Source organism: Hippocampus zosterae, chromosome 3 (assembly GCF_025434085.1).
Source record: "Hippocampus zosterae strain Florida chromosome 3, ASM2543408v3, whole genome shotgun sequence".
In the NCBI taxonomy this organism is placed as follows: Eukaryota; Metazoa; Chordata; class Actinopteri; order Syngnathiformes; family Syngnathidae; genus Hippocampus; species Hippocampus zosterae.
This window is the reverse complement of record NC_067453.1, coordinates 5,559,137-5,580,299: the sequence shown is the minus strand read 5'-3', so window position 1 is coordinate 5,580,299 and position 21,163 is coordinate 5,559,137. Positions and strand designations below refer to the sequence as shown.

The 21,163-nt window shown below is 43.5% G+C and overlaps 1 protein-coding gene across 2 annotated transcripts in view; it reads right to left on the bottom strand.

Moving 5' to 3' along the window:
• hydin (HYDIN axonemal central pair apparatus protein) overlaps positions 1-21,163 on the bottom strand; it is a 76,768-nt gene that overhangs the window by 44,348 nt on the left and 11,257 nt on the right. For both annotated transcript variants that reach the window (XM_052060792.1, XM_052060793.1), the window contains exons 6-31: positions 16,808-16,932; positions 16,254-16,443; positions 15,935-16,067; positions 15,493-15,592; positions 14,391-14,509; positions 14,083-14,306; positions 13,809-13,876; positions 12,147-12,388; positions 11,251-11,351; positions 10,826-10,961; positions 9,458-9,622; positions 9,203-9,361; positions 8,861-9,099; positions 8,505-8,766; positions 7,534-7,677; positions 7,292-7,435; positions 6,540-6,632; positions 5,998-6,218; positions 5,371-5,458; positions 4,381-4,590; positions 3,909-4,100; positions 3,650-3,824; positions 3,479-3,552; positions 2,243-2,370; positions 1,901-2,031; positions 1,538-1,665 (exon numbers count right to left, since the gene is read on the bottom strand). In XM_052060792.1, coding sequence (XP_051916752.1) covers positions 1,538-1,665; positions 1,901-2,031; positions 2,243-2,370; positions 3,479-3,552; positions 3,650-3,824; positions 3,909-4,100; positions 4,381-4,590; positions 5,371-5,458; positions 5,998-6,218; positions 6,540-6,632; positions 7,292-7,435; positions 7,534-7,677; positions 8,505-8,766; positions 8,861-9,099; positions 9,203-9,361; positions 9,458-9,622; positions 10,826-10,961; positions 11,251-11,351; positions 12,147-12,388; positions 13,809-13,876; positions 14,083-14,306; positions 14,391-14,509; positions 15,493-15,592; positions 15,935-16,067; positions 16,254-16,443; positions 16,808-16,932 — 3,991 coding nt within the window. The remainder of the gene's footprint in view (positions 1-1,537; positions 1,666-1,900; positions 2,032-2,242; positions 2,371-3,478; positions 3,553-3,649; positions 3,825-3,908; positions 4,101-4,380; positions 4,591-5,370; positions 5,459-5,997; positions 6,219-6,539; positions 6,633-7,291; positions 7,436-7,533; positions 7,678-8,504; positions 8,767-8,860; positions 9,100-9,202; positions 9,362-9,457; positions 9,623-10,825; positions 10,962-11,250; positions 11,352-12,146; positions 12,389-13,808; positions 13,877-14,082; positions 14,307-14,390; positions 14,510-15,492; positions 15,593-15,934; positions 16,068-16,253; positions 16,444-16,807; positions 16,933-21,163) is intronic.

The window sequence follows — 21,163 nt, the reverse complement described above, 5'->3', positions numbered from 1 at the left end:
ACCAAGAAAAATTATTCTTGTAGACTTCATTGTATTGTTTCATTGAGAAGCTCCTTTTGAAGAAGCAGCCCTGTGTCAGGTAATTTTTATCGATGCCCTCATTTATATACTGTATATTTTCAACATGTTTGTTACCTCCTCATCATAGTTATGTCAGCTGCCCGCTAATAGCATAAGACTGCTGCAAGCAACAAGACTAAGAACGAGATGCCTCCGACAAACTCCTTCCAAAGATGGCAGAACTAGAGATGAAGTGCACTGCCTTTAGGTGTACCGTATTTTCCACACGAAAAGGCACACTGGATTATGAGGCGCACCTTCAATAAATGGCCTATTTTGTAAATGTTTTCATATATTGGACGCACCGCATTATAAGATGCAATCTACAATGCATCCACTAGACGGAGCTACGCTCAAGGAAATGCCAACAGAACGATCAGACGTTAGTAAAACTTATTTCATAAAGCATCGACACAGTTCAATTAACCAAGAGCAAGTTATAACACTGACTCGTTAACGTTGAACTCTCTTCCCGCTGCTCTCTTTCCGTGTTCAACTGCATAACCCGATCACCTTCAGTTTGAACTCAGCGTTGTAAGTGTATCTCTAGCAAGGAGCTATTTTGAGGGTCGACATATTTCCGTAATAACCACAAGGTGCATCAGATTTTAAGGTGCGCTGTGAGATTTTCAGAAAATGGAAGGCTTTTACGTGCACCTTTTCGTGCGGAAAATAGAGTATGTGGATGTAAATGGACTGTCCGGAGTGAAAGCTCTTAACTGATGTCCCAAAAAAACTCGACGGGAGAAGGCTAACACACAGCTAGTTAGCTTCACACAGAAGCCTTTTTGTAGCCTGTGGAAGTGTCAGTATGTCATCCAGTAGCCTTCACTGCAATTTGCTGAAACCAAAGCTGAACAGTGTGAGATGGCTGACAAAAGGCAGAACCAAGCATTAACAAATTAATGAGGAAACTCAGGAAAGTGGTATAGGACTCTTCTCTGAAAATTAAACCGGTATAAAAACTCATTCATACCGGTCTAATCAAGAAACAATTAGAGGGAGGCAGAGAGACAAGTGGAAGGACATAAGTGTGGTGGGGGTGAGGGGATGCAGATGACTGTAATGTAGTGTCCAATGTGTGTAGAGTGGATTGTCTTGTATGTAATTGTTCTAATTATGTTGTGCTGTGCATGTTTTTTGCTCAATGCATGTAGGAGCACAGAGGAACTGTCCTCCAAGACAAGTTTCTCCTATGGGAGACCTAATAAAAAGTAAAATCAAAATCAAATCAAATCTGGCTTGCCTTAACGAAATGCCTTTTCAATTCCATGGAGAAACTTAAGACGGACATCAGAAAACAGAATGGCTCGACTTCTACAAGACGCTTACTTCCTAAAGGAAGGCTCATTTTTCAGCACCAGTGAAAGGTATAGAACCAAAACTTTCCAGTAAAAGATGCAGCCAACTATAGGGCCAGGTACATTTCCATAACATGTACTTTAAATGAAAATGACTCTCATGAAGTGACGAGTACCTGAATTGGAATGATAGCACTTCTAATCCCCAACGACAGGCTGCCCTTTTGGGAATCAAATTCAACGGTGAAAGTCTCTTTCTCGCCACAGGAAAGGTTCCTTACACTACCAAATTCAACTTTGAAACCTTGAAGGACCAAGCACATAAGCACATCAATTCAATAGCATATGGCACCAATTAGGAAAGACAACAAAGCAGTAAAGCATGTTTTGACTCTATATGGCAGAACATCGTAATCACGCTACATTAAAAATCCAATCATAAGGGATTCTTTTTGATAACGTAACATTACAAGTATCAAATCTTAAAGTACTGAAAAGGGCACATCAATGTTTGTATTAAACATGTAAATGCATTTTACCTGCAGTGACTTTGGAGTTGGCATGGAAGGACACTGGTAATGGCCCATTATTGGTAATCTTAACAGTTTGTTTGAGGACTTGGCTCGGAACAACATAACCAAAATCCAGAACGTACTCTGGGAGGAGGAACCTGGGGGGACGAAGAAGGAGATAGAAAAGTTTTACATTCTCTGAGTTGAGGCTCACTATGCCACACTTTCAACATTCCTGATCTAAATGTCCAGGTGGGGGGGGCAGTTCATATTTACAATACAATACAGTACAATACATGGTTTTTAGGTCGATTTGTTGGCGCATAGATTTCACAACGTGTAGCTGTACGTCGGCATGCTAATACATACTTGCTGAGTTTGTTCCATTTTTTTGTGGAACCTTGGGAGTTCCCCACCTCCAGAAGCCTTTTGCTGACAGCCAAAGCATTTTCTGTGACCAGCAATTTCTCAATTTCCAAAAGAAGCAACTGTTCATACTAGAAGAGGACAGATGAGCTCAAAGTCAATGTGTACATGTAGGATATAGTCGCTGTTTCCAGGACACATAATACTCATTCTTAGTTGCAATTAAGATACTCAATCCATCTGTTCCAATCCCTTTAATGTAACCTACCGTATTTTCCGCACTGAAAGGCACACTGGATAATGAGGTGCACCTTCAGTGAATGGCCTATTTTGTAATTTTTTTCAGATATTGGACGCACTGGATTATAAAACACAATCTACAATGCATTCACTAGATGGAGCTATGCTCCATCCATTTGACTCGAGAGGCGTTCATGACCGTTTCCGAAAAACGAAGATTAACTATTCCTTCAATGAAACTACAAAAATGAAAAATAATGCATCAAAACAGAAAATCAAGCGAGGAAATCTCAAAAGAAATTCTATAGCCCCCTATAGAATTTACTTTGGCATTTCCTTGAGCGTAACTCCAACAGAACAATCGGATCTCAGTAAAATATAGGAGACTGGACTATAGGAGACTGCACTGTCTCAGAAGTGTTTATTTATTCCTTTGTTGCGTACTGTATTCACAAATGAAGAAGTCACAAAATAAAATCTGTAGAAGCCATTTTGAGGTTGACATATTACCGTAAAGACCATACACAAGGCGCACTGGATTTGAAGGCGCTCAGTGAGCTTTTCAGAAAATTGAAGACTTTTTGGTGCACCCTATAGTGCGGAAAATACAGTACTGAATGGTTTGGGTCCTGAATACATTCAAGAAATCCTACTTGAAATTAAAACCAAGTTGGGCTCAGAGGTCTGCAGATTCAGGTTAAGGCTCCCCGTACAATATGTACAGACCCATAGATGGACCAGTTGGATAATTACCTTGGGCATGACATAACATTCCATCGTAACTTCTATTGGCTCCGGAGAATACTACACGGGTTCTGTGAGTAGTACTCCTATTTTTGTACCATTAAAAGTGAGTGGGAAAAGCAGGCTGTGGGAGGGCTTATAGTGCGGAAAAATACGGTAATTAAATTACCGGTAATTGAAACACATCAAAAATGACCTCTTACAAGAACAGAAGATTTATGTTTATTTATTTTGAGGACTAATTTAAGGACTTACATCAAGGGCACTGGTACCTTCCATTTTGACTGTTTTTCTGGCCTGGTCAAGTACATCACTGTGGCTCTCCTTAGCTGCAAAGAAATAATAGATTTGGAAAAAAGAGGTCTACAGTTCCATGTTCTCATGTTCTCAATAGGTTCACATCTGTGTCTTGCATTGCACATTTACCCAGGCTGCGAGGCAAATTCAGGGAGATCTTTGGGAACACTCCCTCGCCTGTGAGTGTGATAATCTGTGGTGGTAAGTGAGCCACATCCAGTTGAAACTGCTTTTCAAACTTCTCAGGGATGCCAGGAAGGTAGAGTACACGCAAACAATATTTCGAGCCGGCGTCAATGTAACCCTGCCACACAAAACACTGAGTTGGAAAAAAAACCCGACTCTGTTGATTAAATGATTGACGTTCCTGGTCTCATCTTCAGCTCACCTTAGCCGGAATGACCTTTGGTTGACCAGGTCGGATTTCCTCGTTCTGCTCATCCTCAATTTCCAGCGTGGTATCTTGCTTCTCTTGTTCCACCGTGGTCTTCTTCTTTTGTGGCTTTTCAGTAGCGAATTTAAAGCCAACTTTTCCAGTGTTCCTCAGAATTAGAGTTGATTCGCCAATTTGATCAAAACGCTGGGGAAAAAAAAAATTAAATGCTTCTCAAATTTTTATTCATTGTTTTATATTTGCAAATCTCACAAAGTACATTATAAAGGAAATAACGACCTTGTATAATGTATGTTAATAAGGAAATGTGAGCGATAACGGCACTTTTGCAGTCAAATGAATGTTGCTTAGGAATGAGTTCATCCTTCTGTGAGCAAACTTATGTCAGCACTGAAGCGTCAATTTTGAGGCTTAGATATTAGCTTCAGGCCAGCCCTGCAAATTGGTATATTAAAGGCAGTCAAACCTGTAGGCCAAAGTCGACGGTAGTTGAATCCAGAATGAAGCTGATCTCTGATGCTTCCCCTCTGAGTTCAATATTATATATCGGTCCATGTTCTACTTGGCACTGTGCGACCACCTCTCGGGTAACAAAGTCCTGGGCGTGGAAGATGAACGTGACCAACTGCTGCTCGCCGGGTTTCAGATGTCCATGCATTGGCAATACATCAAAAATCTACAGAAAGAATACCAACATCAGTTCAATCCACACTACTGTAGTCACATACTACATTTTTGGGCACCACGGCCCAAAAGCATTCATTCTCCCAAAGTGGTTCTGGGTTATAATTTTGGGTCACACAATCATGTATGCAGTTTGCATGTTCTTCCTGTGCTTGTGTGGGTTTCAGTCGTGTGGCTTCCTCCCACATTCCAAAAATATGCTCATTCGGTAAAAGTCTTTACATTTTCATAAGGTGTAAATATGTGTTTAAATGGTTGGTTGTCTATCTATGCCCCCACCCACCTTACCCAAAGACAGCTGGGACAGACTCAAACTCACCCCTGAACCATGAAAATTGATGGATAAAGAATACTGTACTCCAATCCATGACATAATGAGTGGCACGACTGGTTAGTACGTCCACCTCACAGCGCAGAGGTTGTCAGTTTGAATCCGAACCTCTCTACGTGGAGTTTGCATGTTTTCTCCGTGCCTGCGTGGGTTTTCTTCAGGTTCCTCCCACATTACAAAAACATGCCTGGTAGACAAATTGAGGCCTCTAAACTGTCCTTCGGTTGTGATTATGAGTGCGAATGATTCTTTGTCTCTGTGTGCCCTGTGATTGGTTGGCAATCAGTTCAGGGTGCCTCGAGTCAGCTATGATAGGCTCCAGCACACCCATGGGCTTCAGTAAGATGAGCGGTTCAGATGATGAATGGATGGATAATAATTCATAATCTGCACAAAGAGCTTTTCATAATGACTGTTGTTTACTTGCATGTTGAAGCGTACCTCTTGCACACACACAGAGCATTGTGAGACGTCCGGGTCTGGGATAATACCTTCATCGCTGAGAGCAGGTACAGAGGGGTCAGAAGACCTTTTGAGGAAGAAGTATTATATTATTTTTTAAAAATGGATACAGTGTGGAATCGTAAAAAAATAGGAGTAAACTAAAGAAATAATTATAATAGCCATATTGATTGGATTGGATTGGATAAACTTTATTGTCAAATGTACTGTACGTGTAACAGACAGTACAGATGAAATTTCTTCCCACAGATGAATTTAAAATGTTCTAATACAATTCCACAAGGTAGCAAATACAATATGCAGACATATTTGGAAAAGTGACTGAGCTGTGACTTTGCCTGCATATGTAAATGAAATTAAATAGTTAACATGATTGAGGTGTACTTGGAGCTTTAATTTATAAGATTCACAAAAATACTATTATTAATTAATGACAGAGTTCAAGCATGACTGTGTTCGAGCACACTCAATGGCTCAAAGGTATTTGGAGAAATCAATTTTGTCCAGGCCATTTCATGAATTTGTATTTTTATTTTTTTATAATTCGGTTGAAACACAATTTATAAGCGATGTCGACCGTCAATGTCTCGTGTTGATATACAGTACCTGACGACACAATGTGTATGATCCACCAAACAGGCCCAGTGGTAAAATACCGGTAGTGGGGAACAGTTTGTCATGGTGACTTCCTGGTGATTTTCTGTGGAATTGAGGACGCTGCCAAAATCCACTGTGGTGGAGGAAAAATGGAGGTTGGGATAATGGACTTCAGCATGCATTTCCACCTTGTCCTGTTGTGGGTGTCCTTTGTAGCAAATATTGAGGGTCTGGAAAACATGTCCAATATATGAATACATATATGTGTGTGTGTGTGTGTCTACATGTCAATATAGATATATAAGTTTAAAAAAAAACATGCATGTAATGATTTCATTTTACATGATGATTACTAACATTCAGGTTATTGAAACCTAAACATAGTTGCCCGTCAAGATACCTGTTAATGTTCCCCATGATACAAGATTATCAAAAACGTGTGCCGATTATAAAACCATTTATTTCATTGTAATGTACTATGCAACTTGGGGAAAAGATACAGTATCCCCCCCCCCCCCCAAAAATAACATTTAAAAAAAGCACCATGTTACCTGATCCACCACTTGTGACAGCTGACCATGGAAGCAAGTTGGATCAAAACATATCCACAAGTGAGTTTCTTCCCCTTGAACTAATGCTATGTTCTGAAAGAAAGGACTCTTCAGCAATCTCATGGTTGACACAGTGAAAAGATCATCATCGACAGTCTTCATTTTTACAGTGCTTTTTTTTGGACATCGTTCTACACTTACATGTGGCTCCTGTGGCCTTTAATTATAGCCACAACCATTTGAACAAAGCCCACATAGTTTTTGATTGCTTTATGGTAGTGGAGCCATTGGGCAGGGAAATAGAAATACAACAAATGCTTCTATGAAAGCAGCAGATAACTGAATAAAATATTGAGATCAATGCTTTCTTTTGTATCATTTTCATTTGGTGCACGCCTCAACATTGTAGAGTCCTGCCCAAACACTTTGCACAAATATAGCCTCAGATGTCCTGCAATGATTTTTTTTTACTGTGCCATTAGGGTGACACAATGTTTGCAACCACTCTCCGCATAAATACCACACATTTCCTCGATGGGATGAATGCATTTAAGCACCCTCTTCCATTCAACTACAGTATGTGAAGTATTGCATGGGCAGGGCAAAGTAATTCCAAAATTGGATAGCGAGATCAATACAAGGCAATCCCATCCAGTCAACTATCTTGTTTTGTCGCTCCAAGATATCACAATGAAAACATGGGTGACAATTAAACAGGAAAAAAAAGAAAAGTAGGAGACGTGACGACATACTTTAATGTTAGCAGTACTCAGGACTCCTCGGGCCTCGCACAGGGAGAAAGGAGTAGCGAGTGAGAGCTCCATAGATAGAGACAGAGATGAGACGTTCTTTAAAACCAGCTCCTCATAGAGTTGGGTGAGATCTACACCCGGGAGCTGACAGACACATATGTAAATGAGTATCATGGTTAGGCAATGGTGACATAAAGTTCCGAGGTGAAAAAAAATATGATGATGGCAATTCTTTGCTCAACCTTTTCTATGTAGAAATTCAGTTTCTGGGAAGACATGCTGAGTATGGGGGTCACAAACTGGCATGTCACCTCCACCGAAAATATATGTTCCTTAATCCCCTGATGACCGACAATGCCACAGCAGACAAGAGTCTCTCTCACAACCTGAGTGGGCAAGGAAAGGTTATTTGAATAAAGGCAATTCAATGAGGCACACATGCTTTAATATAGTACTGTATTCAGTATCTGTACTTGTTAATGAGAAACATTCCAAAACAATACTGTTTGACTACTGTATTAGCGATGTGATTGTAAGTGCAACTTTGAGTTTAAATAACATTTATGATTAAAATACCTGATGTATACCTAAATACTGGCCATACTTTAGAAAAGTAAAATATCACTGTTAATCATGGGAGTGACCAGGGGCCAAATTTACCAAAATGTGTGTGTGTGTGTGTGTGTGTGTGTAAATATAAATAAATAACTCTGTATTGATCAAACGTATGGACACCTGTCACACACACCAGTAATGTGTGTGTTGATAAATCGCTCATGTTCCTCAAAACTGCCAAGCTCGCGCTCCTCATTTGCCTTGAGAATCGCCTCCTATTGACTTTATAAGAAATCCAAAATGTTGGCAAAGAGGGTAGCGACAATCTCAGAGACTGACATTGAGGTTCTTGTCTGAGAAGTGTAAACAGCAACACATGTTACCAATGAAAGCAAAACAAAAACAAAAAAACAGCTTGACAGAACTTATTGTCCCACCCCACCAAAAACCAAACGGTCAATGCCCAAGTCTTTTGAGGTCTTGAGGCCACTTACACGGGTCGACAAAATTGACAGCGTACACTTGACATGGAACAGCCACTGGCAACAGCCACCAGCTCATTACACATAAAATACTAAGCAACAGACACACAAACCGGTAGGTACTGAACAGTATTCAAATGGAAAAAGTGTCTCTTGGTAATGTTCTGCTATCTCACCTTGGGGTAGTCTGAAGATCCCTTCAGTGTCATGTCAACCGAGCCACCCGGGAAAAGTTCTATACGCGTCGGGCTGATGCTGAATACTGGTCTGTCTTCAGTTGGGGATGACCACCACCCAGTGGTAACGGAATCCCTCTTTTTTACAGCTGAGATGGAGGGTAGGAAAGTCCGACCAGATGAGCACTCGATCTTCCAATAAAGTCGGTGTACTCGTTGGCCATAGTTGGTCACCTTGAAATAGTAGTCGCACGATCCATGGCTGAGGACACACATAACATTTTTTTTTTAAAGTATGACAAGATGCGATATGATTTCAAGTGATTTTTTTTCTTAGTTTAATCAATTCGTACTACCTGAAGTGTGTGCCAAGGTCGAGATTTGGAAATAAGGGTTTGTCACTGACAATCGTGGTGCCTGTGCCCGTTGCAGACAGGGCAACGGTGAGGGTTTGACTACCTTGGATGGAAATCTCAAGTTTGTCATGAAACAAAAGTGTATCTTTTAGATTCGCCACAACCTTGAGCTCCAGTTGGCCTTGTGGTGGCACTTCTCCTTCGCTGGGTTCAACATGCCATGGGGACTTTCCTTGGCTCTATAGAAATAGAAACAATAATTCTGAATGGTAGCTCTCTTTTTTTTTCTATGTGATGTCAATTGCATTTATTGAGAGGCTCATCCAATTTGAGTATTTGTACCATGCGTGCTGTGAAGCATGCTGGAATAGGTGACTGGTTGGACAGGGGAATAGTTTTAGTCACGTCTGTCAGAACAGGTATTTTGCCAAACTCTAGATGCTGATTCTGACACTGAAGGAGAACTATTGGACCACGCCCAGTGCATGACAAGACAACCTCCTGAAGGGGCGCAGGAAACAAGGGGACAAGCAAACAGACAATAAATTAAGAGAACGATGGCTAGTAGAAGGTAACGTAATGTGAGCACACATTTACCAGTGGTGGGTGAATGCTGCCAAACAGAGCAATGTAAAGAGTGTGATGATGCTTTCCAACATTCTTCACCAGTAGGAAAACGGGAAGATCTGCTGAGCTGTGAGGAGGAATCACTCCCCTGGATGAAGTACTCCCAAATATTACCGAAGGGCTCTCCTCATATTCCTAAACACGGGGAAATTATGTATACAATTATTCTGCATCGTGTACATGTAGCCTCTGTATACCCGTATGTGCATATGCCATCACACTGCATATTCTCGCTTGTTTAATCCATCCATCGATTTTTCACTGCTCATGTCCTGTTCAGGGCTGCAGTTGGTGGCAGGAGCAATTTTAATTGGATTATACTGGCCTATGTTGGCAGTTGCCGGGTAACAGGCCCCCTTTTAAATCAGCCTGCTCGGTCATTAGCTCAAAGCTAATCCTTCGACGAGTACGGTACACTTCAGGGCGAATGGACCAAAGGATTCTTCTTTGTGGAGAGAACATATTCTGTGGTGTGTCCAATTTGCAATGACAAAATATCATCGACGAAACGGTCGAATGTAAGGCGGCACTTTGACACGCGCCATGCTACTTCTTCTTCTCCTTTCGGCTTGTCCCTTTTCAGGGGTTGCCACAGCGAGTCATTTCATTTCCATCTTTCCCTGTTTTCTGCATCCTCTACTCTGACTCCAACTACCTGCACGTCTTCCCTCACAGCATCCATGAATCTCCTCTTTGGCCTTCCTCTCTCTCTACTACCTGCTAGCTCCATCTCTAACATTCTCCTACCAATGTATCCACTGTCCCTCCTTTGTACATGTCCAAACCATCTCAGTCGTCATGTGACGTTCGCATCAAAATCCCCTGCGGGAGACAACATAAAGGTAGCGTGCAAGCTACTGAGCAGGCTGCAAGCAAGCCTGCAGCAACTCCAAGTATGCACCTGGAAAGATGACTATACTGTAATTTTGCTATCTTTGCTGGACCTTGAGCAATCGCGAGGAACGGAAAACCATTCACATCAATGGTGAGTGTTATAACAAATTTATATAAAAAATAAACATTCAGAGGCTTATTACACTAACATTTTGTTGAATTCACTTTTAGAATACAGATTATATATATGTATACACTCACACATATTATATATATAAATGGCTCTCTTTATCAAAAGGGTTCCCGACCCCTGCTCTATTTGTTGTTAAACAAAGAAAGAAGCTTTTAGTTTTAATCCCATACACACACACACACACACACACACATCTATGTGGCTGTGAAGAAGCCTAAAGGTTTCCAATGGAACATGAAAACCTGTAATTCTATTCTATCATCATGTGACATTTTAATTCTTATCTTTTTAGCAACAGTAGACTGCTTTACCTGTTCCAACATGCCATAGCAGACAGGCAGAGCACTTTGGTTCGTTAGATGTACTTTCTTTTCATACGGATGATTGAGGAAGCACTTCTGAAAGTCCACCAGTGGGGTCTCCACCATTATTTCTGGAACAATACACCTTTTCCAAAGAGCAGAGGGGGAATGGAGAACATGTTTTTTTGAGCCTCACTTCCTGATCGCAACAATAATAGGGGCATACAGTATTATGGAAAGCTTTTGACTTTTTCATTGCTTGGACAGTGGTTCCTCGAGATACAAGTGCCTTGACTTAAGAGTTGTTCGAGGTACTTCACTTGACAAATATATTATTTTTTTAAAAATATATTATTAATTAAAGAGTTTACTTTGCTTTGCCGGTCTGATTTTGGTCCGCTGGGTTCAGCTTATTTTCTACATGTGTGTCTTACCTTGCAATAATGGGCAGAGCCATGATCTTTTTTCCAACACCCTCAACATCTATTACCAGAGCCATCCTGTAATCTTTGACTGTGTTGGAGCACAATGACACCTGTTGAGACAATATACAAACATGCACTATGAAGAAACCGTGATGGATCAAAGGGTGGATGAATAGAGAGATAGATTTGGCTCTAATCACATCACAAAAAAATAAAATGAATACAAATATGCCATCACAATCAATCTATTTTAACTGCTTGCTTCAAGAAAAAAAAAGTTGAATTAAAGATCTTCAAAAGGATAGTTTCATGAGTTTCTTTTTATAAATAAGCCTTTTAAAACGCAAATGAAAAGCAATGTCAGATTTTCATTGGTTGATTTTCATCACATTTTTATTGTCACATTTATCAAATACATTTCTGTGACAACTGTGGGGTTTTCTTTGGTTAACAGAAGGGTAGCAACAGTCTTATCCATGTGTGTACAAGGTATAATGACTTAATTTCTCCTTTCAAATAATGAAATAACTTAGTAATGCTAAATTACTACAACATGGGGTAAAGAGCAATAAATCAACTGAAAGTTAATGTATCAAACATCTTACACTATAAGGACCTTTAAAAAGCGAAATATGTATTCCTTCCGAATTTCCATTTCAATAAATCATATTTTGTTTTCGAACATTATTATGGAATCTGGCAAAAAGCTATATTTTGCCTTTGAGTGCAGCAACAAAGAGAGTAAGTAATCTATTAAATCTTAATTCAACAAAATCAAACTAATGACCCCAAGAACAAATGAGGCATCGGTGGGTCGAACACAAGTGAGAGGAGTTCATTGTCTGAAAATGGAGAAGTGGGCAGGACAAACTTAATACAACCTGGAATTTAATTGTCCACTGTACCTTGATGCTGACGTCTGCCATGGCCCGCACAGAACCCAAAGCAGGACTGACGGTGAACTCAACAGGCATAGTACTGCCGTCATGAGCAGTACTGCCTTGCCAGTTGTTCCTACACAACTCACACACTTGCTGATCACTGGTCACACTGGGAGAGCCTATTCCGTCTCCCACAACGCGCAGGGAAAAGCTCATTGGAACAAAGGAAGTGTTAATGAGGGAACACATTTTTGTTTGTGGGAAACCTGCCAAAAACAGAAAAAAACCATGAAAAGTAAAATACAAAATATGTAACGTGAAACATAATGAAGCTGCGAGGGTAAATTATTTTGTTTCAATACAAAACGTACAATTTCTAGAAAAATGACTTGACTTCGCCAGGTGAATCCAACAGATACTGAAGCTAGATCTATAGCATCCGATTAGCTGCTCATAGTAAATTGCTTATGGCTCGACGGACATTCAAATAAACAAACGTTTCCTCGAATGCTTTACTTGTTATCATGCTAAAAACAGCCACGGGACGCTTCGTAGTCCTCGATGGCCATAGTTAGCTCTCGAAGGCTAGAAACCTTACGCTAACTGGAGCGCTAGCCTTCGACAGCTAACTATGGCCATTGAGGACTACGAAGCCTCCCGTGGCTGGCTTAAAAGTTCATTTCATGCCAGGAAGTATGTTATTGTCAGATTCAGACGAGGATGGACGTTGCATTGCTAAAATGGCTACAAAACGGACCATTGGATGTCAAGCAGCTAAGACAAGAAGAGCTCTGATGCCGGAAGAGAGGGTAAAAGTGATCAAAATGAAAGATAGAGCAAGCAAAATAAAAGACATTATCCAAGAAATTGATGTAAGTGAAAGTGAATGCTGATCGTACATTTCACAAATTCTTTCCATTTTTTTCTTTCTACACTGACAATATGAAGTGACAAATAAGTGTGTGCTCATACTTATGCACTATTGGAATAAAAATAGAGTACACGTAGTTTGTGTGCGCGTGTACACATACGTTTGTGTGTGTGTGTGTGTGTGTGTGTGTGTGTGTGTGTGTGTGTGTTTGTGTGTGCTTACATCTGAGATCAAATTTGCTACAGTGAAAAAAACCCTGTTGTGAAAAAATTCTTGCTGCAAACATGATTTCATTGTAGAGGAGTTTCAGTGTACAAGTACGTCTTGTGGAATGAAAGAGTTAATTGTCTTTTTCAGGCACTTGCTTCTTTTCCGCAATCAGGGCTTCATTTGGAAGCCGTTTGCCTTGTTCAACCTCTTAGCTCCATGCCCAGTTGTCATGGTCATAATAGCTTTAATCTGCAGTGAGAGGTCAATCCCATAAAAACAGTGAAGAGTTTTTCACATTAAATTGGGTAGCGCCCTTTCACAGCCCCACACAAGCTGTACTTGCGTTGCACACACCGCTGCAAGACGGTCAATTAATTGAAAGCAGCACGCAAGACAGCACCGCCCCCTCAAAACAGGCTCATATGAGTAAGTCTCAAACCCGAACTTAAAAATTGCACCAAAATTCGTGATTCTTGGTATATTTTGACAAGATCATGTCACAGATGTGACTTGATGTTATTACAACACTTGAAAAATGTTATTCCTGTCATTGTGGGGACAAAATGTTTCCTTCAACAGGGAGTATCCAGGCAAGATAGACTAACCGTAGGCAACATCTCCAAAATTGAGTTCTGAAACACTGAAGTGAAAAGTGGGCCCAATAACACAGCCCCTGAAACAGAAAACAAAAATATAATCAATCAAATGGTTTAAATATTCAAAAAAAAAAACCAACAACCAATGTTTGAAAATCAGAGTTATTGTACTGCAAAGGCAAAAAATCATACAAGGTACTTTAACTACAATATTGAAACCATTTTCATTATCAAAGTCATTGTGTCGTGTCACAGCGAGAGAGGTATTACATTCGAACTTCACCTGAAGGTAAGAATAAGTGGTTGTGGCTGCCCAGTGACACTTAACAGTAAGCCCTCAGAGAAAGTTCCCAAAATGTTACTGTGGAAGGTAATTTTAACCACATGACCAGCCCCGGAGCAAACAATGCCTTTTTTGGGAGTGAAGGAGAAAAATTGACCAAAAGTGGTTCTCGGACTTGAGAACTCAAAAGGGGCATCAATCAGCCCGTTGTTGGACAGCTGCACCTGCGGGAATCCAAAAAGGATGAGAACATTTCCTGCAATGTTTGCGTTCACAAACTGGTCGATATTTTTCTGGTCAAGTCTTACCTCATAAGAGACAGTGTGGCCTATGAATATGTTTTTCATTTCCATTAGGTTACAGTTGATGTGCATTGCCGGTCCCAAACCCTCACCCTTGACTATCAGAGGGATGCAAGATTTTTTGCCTAAAAGTACAGCGTAACAAGCACAAGGAAGTTTATTCAGCACAAATGACCTGAAGGAGTCAGAGTAAAACAAAGAATACGTGTGGTTTCTTTTTACGTAGATTGGTGCAAATGCCGGAGGATTTTCAATTATTTTTGTAGCTGCGCAAGAGTCGCTGCGTATGTTTGCCAAATTGGCAAACCAGTCTCCATCAAGCTGGGTAGCTCCCTGGGCGCCACATATATGGGGTAGGGGGTGGTAGTAGTGAGAGTTCATCTCCAAGTGCCCACATCACAGCTCAGATGTGCTTCTGCCACGTCGAGATTTCAGTATAAGCCCTCCTCAAAACTCACTTGTATTCTTTGGCATTCGACTCAGCATGACTTAGATTTGTTCTTGGTTTTACTGTTTGGTGCTTTCTACCGCCTTTATTACCGATTTGTCTTACTGTTTTTCTTACTATTGTGCATGTTAAATGGCTCCATGTACTGCACTTTGTATGCAGCGATGGCTGTTTGAAAGTACTCTATAAATAATGTTGACTTGACTTGTTTTGACTTGACATGTCACATTTCAAGGGAATGAAAGCACACCTTGATTTCCCACGATTAAAGTCGGCTGTGATCACTCATCACAGTGGCGTAGCCCTTCCTCTTGCAGTCCCACCAGCCTTGTGTTCGTCTATGAAATTACTGGCATTGTGTGGAACCAGCTTTTACTTAGAAATACACTAAGCGCTGGGCAGGACTTAACGCCCGTCACAAAAAAACTGAACTAATTAAGTCAAATTAGAAAAGGTATCTTTATTTGTATGGCCACTGGAAAGTATATACAGTGTATCATGTGTCATATGGTTTTGTATACCCTGGTGGAGCAGAACTGTATTCCAATCTCCCACAATTGTCAACATTCCACGTTAAACCAGCAACCCGATAAAGATGAGTTGTGATTTAATTGGTATGCTTGATTCAACTCAGTAAGTTGTGAATAGCTCAGCACTTACCTGTGACATCACAATATATGGTTTCTTGGTATAGTTTGGCTTCATCGGGTTTGAAGACAACAGTGAAACGTGCCGTGGTATTCGGCCATATTTCTCCCAACTGTTAAAGAAATGGGAAAGGGGCATTTTAGAGTCAAGGCCAAACAGGCAGACACGGTGTGAAGTTCTTTTCATGACGACTGAAGATACTGAAAAAGACCAAGTCATGCTAGCTGAGGTTCCTTTAGAAGTAAACCCAAACACAGCCACCGAGACATTCAAAAGTCTGATTTACAAACAACAGCTACATATTTTTGGATGCAATAATTTTCCTGTGCATTTATGGTTTTACAATTCCTTTCCACATCATTAAAAAATGTATTTTCCAGTCAAAATCAATGGGATAATAACAACAAAAATTAATTTTAGTAAGTGGATGTAGCAGAGGAAGTCACAAACACACTGCTGGTTCTACTGTAATGCATCCTCTTGAAAGAGCGAGGAGGCCCGGTCGATGATCGGCTGTGGGGTCAGACTGGCAAGGAACAAGCAAATGTGAAGCCACATTCTGCTGCAACTCGAGTCCTGCGCAATCCCTAGAGTCGAGGGACAAGGGAAAAGCAATAGAAAGAGAAACAGCAAGCAACAGATAGAGAGTTTGCCTGAAAAGTAACAGCCTTCTATAAACTAGCATGAATGTAAAGATGTGCTTTGTTGTGATTGCACATTTATTTTATTTTTTTAATGGAACTGCAGGAAAAGCAGAAGCAAAGTATACTCACTGGATCTCTTCTGATTGGCTTGACCATGTTGTCCAGCAGTATTTAAGAGTGGTATCACTACTATTGCTGAGTGACACCGTATGTGTGTTGGACAAAGATATGTAGGTCTTTTCTAAAGTAAGGTGTTCAGGGATTAGATTTAGCTTCAGCTCCACACAGGAACCATGGAGGCTGATGTGGACATCTTCACCTGAGCAGAGGAAAAGGAGCGAGGGGGGCTGTAAAAAATGTTTTTAAATTACGTACCGGTATTTATTTTGCTATGTCTACTTCTGAAAACAAAACAACCATCGAAAAACGAGGTAAATGCCAGAAGTGGCAACACAACAATTGACAACTTTTTGGACTCACTTTTGCCACCATAGGATAAAAATATAAGTACATACTTCCACCATTACTCTGCTGGGTTGTAACTTTATTTTGAAGGCACATTACACTATTTCCCCACAAGCATATGGATGTGCAATATATGATGACTTGAATTCACACACAAAAAAACCAACCGAAAATTCTCGATAGCATACATTATGAAAAAAGATTTTCACATATTGTACCAGTATCATAGTGCAGCAACAGATCCTGACGGTGGTCTCCTGCAGTCATGGGATTGAAAGCCACGGTGATTTGCATGCTTTCACCAATATCAAGAGTTCCAGAGAAGGGAGTTACCGAAAAGGGACTGAAAGAGAAATACCTCAAGGTCACAGAGTGGCTAAATATTGCATTACTTGACAACCTGTTGGCACTTCAACTTATGTAGAGGTGTGCATGGGCAGAAAGGTGTCACGTCCCGGGGTTGCCAGCAGGGGGGGGGGGCTTTCTGCCCGCCGTTTACACACCTGTCACCCATTAGGGAGTAATTGCTCAGTCTTTATTCGGACGCTCTGGCAGTCTACTCACTGCCGGAGAATTCCACGCCGTGCCAAAATTTCTCTCGCCCTATTCCTACTTGCATTTATTCATTGCCTCTTAGCCTTGTGGCTATTATTACGCGTCGTTGTTCCTCTTGCGAGTGAAACTTATATTCATTGTTCTAATCTGACCCTCCTTGCCATCTTTTTCCGCAAGCGTTTTCAGTTGTCCTTTTATTTTATCGATGGTCCCTATTTTGACCAGCGCTTTTTGTTATTCTCCCTGTCGGGTTATTTTGTGTTCGTTATTAAAGACTCCTTTTGTTATCTGACAAAATCTCTTTTTGTGTCTGCTATTTCGGGGATCCACTTCCTTATTTTGTTGTGCACGGAGCGATCATTCTATCGCTTCGGGCACAACGTGACAGAATTCTCCGGCCACCATGGATCCCGCAGACATTGATAAGATTTTGTCCGCTCTGTCCCGACAAAAGCAACAGATGAGTCAGCAGGGCCAAGCCATCTCAGAACTCCGCGGCGTGGTTTCCATGCTGGCTCATCGGTTCGATGAGTTCGAACCCCGTTTAGTACGGGTGGAGGAACGGAGAACACCTCCCCCCAGGGTTCGTTCGACCACCCCTGAGGCACCCGCATCATTCCTCACAATGATGAGGGAGCCGTCACTTCCACACCCCCCATGTTACGGGCGTGAGCACGGGCATTGTGGGCACTTTCTCCACCAGTGCTCACTCATATTCAGCAGCCGTCCGTCTACACTAATGACGCCGCGAAAGTGGCCTATGTTATGAGCTTATTGACAGGTCCAGCAGCGTCATGGGCGATGACGACGAGTGAAGCGAAGCCGAGCCTCCGGTCTTCGTTCCAAGACTTCGTAACGGCGGGTGTTCCACCATCCCGTGCGGGGCAGAGAGGCGGAGGGCCGGTTACTTGCACTCCACCAGGGGAGGCAATCGGTGGCGGACTACTCGATCGAGTTCCGGACTTTGGCCGCCCAGAGTGGCTACGATGATCGGGCGCTGTGTGGACTGTTTCATCGCGGGTTAACTACCCAGCTCAAGGACGAACTAGCAACCCGCGACAACAGTGCCGACCTGGAAGGATTAATCGAGCTCACCCTCCTGTTGGACAACCGCCTGAGAGAGAGAAACCGGGAGCGCGGAGGTGATCGGTTCCCGTTCCGGCATGCCACGTACCGCGAGGAACACCATGGGGCGCTTCGGGCAGCAGGGCCCGGAGACCTCCCTCGATCCCGGAACATGGCCACCGCGGAGGAACCGATGCAGCTGGGTGGAAAAGACGTTGGATCGAAGGGGAGAAGGCGCCGATTCAACGATTGGGCTGTGTCTGACAGCGTCCAACAAGGTCCTCACGCTGCTCCCAGCCATCCGGAGTCTTCGTTCTCTTCATTCCCTGAGTACTGTGAGTCACGACCCCGCGCAGAGCCTCCCGAGCCTCGGCGAGTCGACTCCCGGCCGGGGCACTCCAAGAGACTAGAACTCGAAGGGGAGATATTTGGGGGGGTCCCGGTCGCTGCGGGTTAGGGCCCTGATAGACTCGGGGGCTGATGATTGTTTGATGGACACTAACCTCGCGTCTGTATTTGTCACGCCGCGTGCTCGCCAGCAGGTGGCGGGTTCTCCCGCCGCCTGTTCGGCACACCTGCCCGTTATTTCGGGCTGATTACGTGCCTTTATTAGGCGACTCCGGCAGTCATCTCACGGCCGGAGAATTCCTCGCCGAGCCATTATTCGCTCTCGCTATCTATTTGCGCTATTGCTATTTGCCTCGTTGCATACTTGCCTTACGACCTATACTTATTGCCCACTTATTTCGACTTTCGATATTTCGTATTTTTATACTATTTTCACCAGCGCGATTATCTCCTCGCGTTTGCTCTAGCCGCGAGCGTTTTCTGTTTGTTTCCTGATCCTTATTTGATCAGCGTTTTCTGTTACCGTTTTTCCCTGTCGGGCTCTTTCTGTTGTTTTTTCGTTCTGTCATTAAAGACACCTTATTTTGTGACAATACTCTCTCTTGTCTGCTTTACCTGGGATCCAACTTATTTAATTCATTTGTTCTGCTCGGAGCGATTTTTTCCCCTCGAGCAGAACGTGACAGAATTCTCCGGCCACCATGGATCCCGCGGATGTAGAGAGAATATTGTCCGCTCTTACCCGAAAAGAGCAGCAAATGAGTCAGCAGGGCCAAGCCATTTCGGAACTCCGAGGCACGGTCTCCATGCTGGCTCATCGGTTCGATGAACTCGAACCTCGTTTGGTGCGGGTGGAGGAACGGAGACTCCCCCCCTCAGGGAGCTATCCAACCTCTCCGGAGGCACCCCTCTCTCAGACCACTATGTCGAGGGAACCCTCGCTCCCACACCCACCTCGTTACGGGGGTGAGCATGGGCAGTGTGGTCACTTCCTCCACCAATGCTCGCTCATTTTTTGCCAGCAGCCGTCTGCCTACGCTAATGATGCCGCCAAGGTGGCCTACGTTATGAGTTTGTTGACAGGTCCGGCGGCGTCATGGGCGATTGCGACCAGCGAGGCCAAGCCAAATCTCCGATCATCGTACCCGGAGTTTGTGACAGCATTCCGCCGGGTGTTTCACCATCCCGTGCGGGGTCGAGAGGCAGAGGGTCGGCTACTCGCCCTCCACCAGGGGAGACGATCGGTCGCCGATTACTCCATCGAGTTCCGGATCCTGGCGGCGCAAAGCGGCTACGAGGATCGAGCGTTGTGTGGGCTGTTTCGCCGAGGATTAAACTCCCAACTCAAGGACGAGCTGGCGACCCGTGATCACAGCACCGACCTGGAAGAACTGATCGATCTCGCCCTACTCATGGACAATCGCCTGAGGGAGCGAAGCCGGGAACGTGGGGGAGTATTCCGGGAGACAGCACCAGCAGAGGAGCCTATGCAGCTGGGAAGCGAGAACATTGGTGGCGAGGAGAGAGATTCCTTTTCAACCATCACCAATCACCCGGGATCATCTGTTTCCTTCGAACATGAGTACTGTGAGTCACCGTCACGCGCGTTAAACCCCAAGTCTGATCGAGTCGACACGCGACCGAACAGACTAGTACTTGAGGGAACGATATCTGGGGAATCCCGGTCTAAGCGGGTTCGGGCCCTGGTGGACTCAGGAGCGGACGTATGCCTGATTGACACCGAGCTCGCTTCCGAGCTAGGTTGTGCGTTAGAGAGACTGATCGATAGGAAGCGGATTCGTGATCTCGATGGGCGTCTCCTGGCGGTCGTAACCCACAGAACGGAGCCACTGAAGCTCCAACTCTCGGGTAATCACATCGAGCTGCGGCGCTTTTTGGTCATGCGGTCTCGCAACGCTCCCCTCGTCCTCGGGTTACCATGGTTACGAGTACACAACCCCGTAATCTCCTGGGCGCGCCCAGCAATCAACAGCTGGAGCCCTTACTGCTATAGACACTGTCTACAGTCGGCCGTCGGGGGGTACGAACATGTCACCCCCTCCGTGGAAGTCTGCCTTGACGGAGTGCCGGATTGCTATCGGGACCTCGGGGAGGTATTTAGTGAGGATCGAGCGCGTTCTTTACCTCCACACCGCCCCTACGATTGCGCTATTGACCTGCAGGCGGGCGCTCCGTTACCGTCCTCGCGGCTGTACCAGGTGTCTCAACCTGAGCGCGAGGCGTTGACGGAATACATAAACAGCTCGCTCGCCGCAGGTCTCATCAGACCGTCGCGTTCACCGTTAGGGGCGGGTTTTTTCTTTGTGAGCAAAAAAGATAAGACTCTGCGCCCCTGCGTCGACTACCGTGGATTAAACGACATCACCATAAAGAATCGCTACCCACTACCATTGCTAGACTCCGCCTTTGCCCCATTGCAATCCGCCACTATATTCTCTAAATTGGATTTACGCAGCGCTTACCACCTGGTCCGTATCAGAGAGGGAGATGAGTGGAAGACCGCTTTTAAGACCCCTCTGGGCCATTTTGAGTATCTGGTCATGCCCTTCGGACTCACTAACGCCCCCGCTGTCTTTCAAAACCTC